At 40.2% G+C, this 6,162-nt stretch overlaps 2 protein-coding genes across 2 annotated transcripts; both read left to right on the forward strand.

Annotated features, from left to right (window-relative positions):
* Positions 1 to 582: 582 nt before the first annotated feature.
* Positions 583 to 1,269, forward strand: JH06_4838 (hypothetical protein; the record flags this gene model as incomplete). Its single annotated transcript, XM_014669658.1, has 4 exons — positions 583 to 753; positions 785 to 989; positions 1,019 to 1,126; positions 1,157 to 1,269. The coding sequence occupies 4 exons, from the start codon at positions 583 to 585 to the stop codon at positions 1,267 to 1,269; spliced, it is 597 nt and encodes a 198-aa protein (XP_014525144.1).
* Positions 1,270 to 1,968: 699 nt separating this feature from the next.
* On the forward strand, positions 1,969 to 5,155 carry JH06_4839 (hypothetical protein; the record flags this gene model as incomplete). The annotated part of the gene is given in 6 exon segments (XM_014669659.1): positions 1,969 to 2,003; positions 2,050 to 2,383; positions 2,416 to 2,841; positions 2,872 to 3,363; positions 3,379 to 3,460; positions 4,035 to 5,155. The coding sequence occupies 6 exon segments, from the start codon at positions 1,969 to 1,971 to the stop codon at positions 5,153 to 5,155; spliced, it is 2,490 nt and encodes an 829-aa protein (XP_014525145.1).
* Positions 5,156 to 6,162: the final 1,007 nt, after the last annotated feature.

The raw sequence follows: 6,162 nt of genomic DNA on the forward strand, positions 1-6,162 counted from the left end.
ACTACAGATTGATGTGACTAATGGAGGTGATTATCAGAATACCTACTATTTTGTGAATATTCGGAAGTGTATTTTATCAGGGTTTTTTATGCAAGTGGCTCATCGTGAGAGAACAGGTCATTATCTAACAATCAAGGATAATCAGGTTGTGAAGATGTATCCATCCTCTGTGATGAAGAATAAACCTGATTGGGTGGTATTTCATGAGTTTGTGTTGACAACAGCGAATTATATGCGAACGATTTCATCGATTGAGGGAGAGTGGTTGATGGAGGTGGCTCCTCACTATTATGATCTCAATTCTTTCCCTGAATGTTCTGTAAAGAATGAGTTGGTTGCAATTGAGAAGAGAAGACAATTGATGAATGAAAGGACAAAGGCTCGACGTACTCACTAGTGTCAATAATCTCATTAATGCGTTTGTTTGTTTGTGTAATGAAATGAGTAGCTTAATAAGGGAATGAATGAAAGAAAGAACAGGTCTTCCATAGCTCAGTTGGTTAGAGCGTGCGGCTGTTAACCGCAAGGTCGACGGTTCAAGCCCGTCTGGGAGAGTTTCTTTTTCCCATTATCATCATTAGAATGCTTTATTTTCTCGTTCTTTTATTCCTTTCTCTCCAGTTCGCGAATGCATTGACAATAAATCTCTCTGGAGGGAAACAGCAGTGTATTTGGGAAGAAGGAAGTATTGGAGATCAGCTATTTGCATCGTACGAAGTAACGAAGGGAAACTATCACAATCTCGTTGTTTCGGTAAGTTGTGAACGCTCGCTTCCATTTGTAGATTAAGGATAGTTACGGTAAACAAATATATTCTGCTTCTGGTAAGGAAGAAGATGACTTCATTTTCAATTTCGAATCAAGCATTCGTGTAACCCTTTGTTTCTCAACTCCGACGAAGGAAGATGTATCCGTATCATTCCGATATCAGCTTGGAAATGATGTTAAACCTATTAACAGAGCTCCAAGAGAGGAGTACGTGACATCGAGTATAGATAATAGTCATATGTAATTGTAGACGATGTGAACAATCTTGCTGACAAGCTGCAGGCTATCTCGACCGAGATCTATGCCATGCAAGATGAACAGCGATATACAGGAGAGAAGCAACATAATTATAAGAGCGGTCTGAATGAATGATTTCACTAATTCGTAGACCTTGTCAAACTGAAGAGAAAGATCATCATCTCGAATCTCTTTGAGGCAATTGTAATGCTTTTGTGTTGCCTTCTGCAATATTTCCAGTACCGATCGATGATCCAGATCTAATCGTGTGTATTTATGTGATCTTGTTTGTTTTGTGGAATAAACAGCAGCGCACAAGTATTTTCTATATTTTTATTTGAAGATTTTCATCATATTCCATTCTTCTGTCGAAACTTGTTGATGGAGGTAGAGGATTGTCGAGAAGAAAAGGCATTCTCACCGACATTAGCATCGTTTGAACCTTATATCGCTCTCTATGAGAAGTACATTCCAGAGAAGGTCAAAGTTGAGAAAAGACTCTCTGAAATCAAGGAATATGGAAAATCCAAGAGAGTGAAGAAGGAGATGCCTCGATATCCTGAGAAGGTAGTTCTATCTATCTAGTGAATAACCCATCAGACCCATTGGGATTATATGATGGCAGAAATGAAATGGTTAGCAACAGATTTCATAGAGGAGAGAAAGCGACATGGGAAATGGAGGAAGATGATAAATAAGGGAGTACTAGCTGTAGCAAAAGAAAAGGAGCAAGAGAAAATCAAAAAGAGAGAGGTTTGAACAGTGATTAGCATTCATAAAATAGGAATTAATTCGGAAACAGAGAGAAGTCGCTAAGCATATCAGTAAGCATGTCGCTATGTATTGGAACAAGATCGACAAGATTGTTGTGTACAAACACAAAGGGTAATTGATTTGACTTGCATCGAGTATAGTCAATTGTATGAGCGACGTAGCGAATTGATGGATCGTCATCTTCAATTCATGTTAAAACAGACAGAAGACTACACTAAACGACTGTCAAATCGAATAAGAGGTGCAAATTCTGATGAATGCATGAATTAGGAGGGATTTTGATGTTATAGCGAATCAAGCAGTGGTAGCACCGTTCCTCCTTAATCCCAAATATTCACTTCGACCTTATCAACAGAAGGGATTAGAGTGGTTAGTATCTCTGTATGAACAAGGTCTAAGTGGGATTTTGGCAGATGAAATGGGACTTGGTAAAACACTCCAAACAATATCATTACTGGCCTATCTGGCAGCAAATAAAGGCATTTGGGGTCCTCATCTGATTATTGTCCCTACAAGCACAATGTTGAATTGGGAATGTGAATTCAAGCGATTTTGTCCTGCTATCAAAGTTCTGACCTATTATGGTTCAGCAAAAGAACGTGCTGTAATGACATGAATTTGAGTGATTATGAATAGGAAAAGCGAAAAGGTTGGAATCAGCCAAATACCTTCCAAGTATGTATTACATCGTATCAGTTGGCAACAAAGGATCAATCTGTTTTTCGTCGGAAGAAGTGGGTTTATATGGTACTTGATGAGGCTCACAACATCAAAAACTTCCAATCGGAACGCTGGCAGACATTACTCCACTTCAATACGAAGAGAAGGTTATTGTTAACAGGAACACCATTACAAAACTCATTAATGGAATTGTGGTCGCTTATGCACTTTCTGATGCCTGCTTTATTCCGTTCCCGCGGGGAATTTGCATTTTGGTTTTCGAATCCAATGAATCAAATGGTGGAGGGTGAAAGCAGTGTGAATGCAAAATTGGTTCGAAGATTACATGAAGTGTTACGACCGTTTATTCTAAGACGATTGAAGAGTGAAGTTGAAAAAGAGGTTGAAATGTGAAGAGGAATATGATTATAGATGCCAAAGAAGTATTTCCATATTGTAAGTTGTCCACTGAGTAAGCGACAACGGTTCTTATATGAAGATTACATAAGTCGTCGGAACACTAAGGAACAACTAGCAAGTGGGAGTTTCTTATCAATGATGGGGGTGCTAATGCAGTTGCGAAAAGTATGCAATCATCCTGATCTATTTGAGACTCGACCTATCACCACACCTTTCATTTGTGAGAAACTTGACCCTATGTATCCCCGTTGTGTACTTAAGATGAAAGTAAGAGGAAGGATACAAAGTCATTCCTTCAATCAAGCTATCTTTCAAAGTAATGATCTGACAGACGAAGCATTGGATGAGTTGGATTGGAGACATGCCTTACGTTTCTTCCCTGATGATTGTCGCGATGTGAGTATATGTGAAGAGACGTTGTTATGGAAGATGGAAGAGGGGAATGCCTTAGCTTCAGTAATGAGAAAGGAGATGAAACCCAAACCCAATGAATTCGTTAGAGAGGTTTGTAATCAACAGAGATTGTTTTCACCATGCAATGAACTTCTGCATGAAGTGGAAGAGACTGAGTTCAACTATCGTTTTGGCAGTGAAATTGATAGTAGTTGGTGGTGGCGGATTTGAGGTATAGAGACGTGGTCCTCTTTGATGGTGGATACTGTACAGGGTCTCCAACAGCTTGATATTGAAGATCTGTTGTTGATGCAACGGTCACGAGCGATTCAGATGGCAGAGAGGAATGAACGAGTACTTCAACAATGTCCTTTGTATGGCGAGGATTTGCGTGAATTAGTGACGGTGTTCCATCGACCAACAGAAGACACAGAAGGACGGTGTAAGCGGTCTTGGGTATACACAAAATCGTTAAATTCACTTGTTCCTGACTTCAGTGGAGTATGTGCTCGTGAAGAGGATCGAGTGAAGATGTTTACAGTGTTGGTCCATAAAGTACAACCGCGGGGATGTTCGTATAGGAGTGAAGATCCCGAAGTGAGAGAATGTGTGAATGAGTACGAATCAATGTAAGTACGAACGGTGATTATGATTGATAGACAAGCTATTCATACTTGGAAGATGAATACTTCAATCCAATTTCCAGAGAAACGATTGATTCAATTTGACTGTGGCAAGCTTCAAGTTCTGAGTAAGTTCATTCTATCTTGGGTTATTTGAAGGTGAGATGCTTCCTCAACTTCGTCGCGAAGGTCACCGTTGTTTGCTCTTCACTCAAATGTCTCGTATGCTTGATATCTTCGAGACATTCCTAAACATGCATCATTTTTCTTATCTTCGAATGGATGGCTCTACATCGCTTCCTCAACGACAGAAAATGATGGAGAAATTCAATAACGATAATCAGGTATTTATTTTCATTCTCTCTACACGAGCTGGAGGATTAGGTATCAATCTTGTGGGTGCTGATACAGTGATATTCTATGATTCTGACTGGAATCCAGCTATGGATGCCCAGGCTCAAGATCGTGCTCATCGAATTGGTCAGACACGGGATGTTCACATCTATCGATTGGTTTCTGAGAGTACTGTGGAAGAGAATATATTAAAAAAGGCCAACCAAAAGCGACATTTGAGTCAGTTATCATTGGAAGAGGGACATTTCACTACCCAATCATTTATTCAAGAAATGTCAATCTCAGATATTATTGGTGCATTGCCAGAAGAGAATCAAGCAGAAGTGATCAATGGATCATCTTTCGGGAAAATATCACCGAGTGAAATCCAGAAGACAATGAATGCTGTAGAAGATGCAACTGACGTGGTAGCTGCTCAGCAGGCAGAGGCTGAGGCGAAGGCAGAAGATACTGAACCATTAGAAGAAGAGGAAGGAGAGAATGTGGTTACTCCAAGTGCTGAAATTGTGAATCGTGAATATGAACAATCCATTAAGCGAGCTGCAGATGAAGCAAAGACAGAGTTAAAGGCGTGGGCAGGAAAGAACAGTGAGCATTTGGCTGCATTGGAGAAATCACTTCCTGGGATTCAGCAGCGTTCAATCCGGTTTAAGGAGGTGTGTGAACCCATCCCTGAGGTAACGCCTGAGGCATTGAAAGCGGAACTACAAGGCTTGGAGGAGGAGGAGAAGGAATGGGAAGAGGAACAAGTGGAAGCAATGCGTGAAGCTGAGGAAGAAATTCAAAAGAAGGATAACGACCCTACAGTCCTTGAAACAACTGGAGTTGGTAGTTATGAGGAAATGAAACAATTCTACTTGAGTTGCAGACGTGATGTTGCAGCAAAGATGCGTCGAGCGGAATTAATAGGAAAGGTTGGTGTGTAAATTGCTGTTTGTTCTAAGAATTTCATATTACTAATGAGTACACATATCAATCTTTCTACAGCTATTTCTGAATTAAAGGAAATGTTTCCATCCTTTGATGAGGACGTTATTCACATGGTTCTAACAGAATGTCGTATGACTTGGGTTTTTAGATCTCTGGATAGAGGGAAACATGGAGCGTGCAATCTCATCATTATTGATTATGTCTGGTGATGATAATCCAGAATTGGTGAAACAGTGGGACTAAGATATGGATCTAACGTACAGAGTTCAGAATGACTCGAATTTCCACTCTTCAGTGGCAACAGAAGAGGAACTCCGAAAACTTGAAGATGAGTACAATATTGATCTTCACAAATCATGGATCACTCGTTTACCCAATGATCTTCTTGTCGTATGTCATAAATCTTGTTTTGAAGTGTGTAGATCCGTCTTCGTAGATCAACTTCTGATTCTTCTGTATTGTCTTCTGGTTGGTAGCATAACGTCTAGAGTGTGTCTATGAACGAAAAGTTGCATTATCCGGTTCGTGGCGTTCCTTTTGGTTGATCGTATCTTGGATTCATAATATTTAGTTACCGGAGCTCCGGGAACCATGTACGTGAATCCAGGTGAGATGTACATGGGACCAAGCGCATTTGCGATTCTAGGAAAGGAAATCAAAGAGAAGTGGACGAATTATCGCAACAAGAGAAAAGGATACCAACTGACCAAAACTTCAGAAGATTAAACTGGCATTGTGATATAGGAGGTGTTTGTTACTAGTTTAAGAAGAAGCATAAAGAGTTCTTGACACTTGTTTCCCACGCGATTATCCGAGAATAACGGGGAATCCATCATTTTCGGGTGACTTCAGTGAAGCGCCGGTTTCTGAGTTTCTGGTGTGAGGGATCATAGTTTTTCTTACATAGAGGATACAATAATGCTTTCCGCTCGTATCGTGAAGTCTTTCGTTCCCCTTGCCAGGTATTGGAAGGAGAAGACGTATTAACAACTAGAAACCAGAT

This window comes from Blastocystis sp. subtype 4, assembly GCF_000743755.1.
Source record: "Blastocystis sp. subtype 4 strain WR1 chromosome Unknown seqid_0449, whole genome shotgun sequence".
NCBI classification, from domain to species: domain Eukaryota; class Bigyra; order Opalinata; family Blastocystidae; genus Blastocystis; species Blastocystis sp. subtype 4.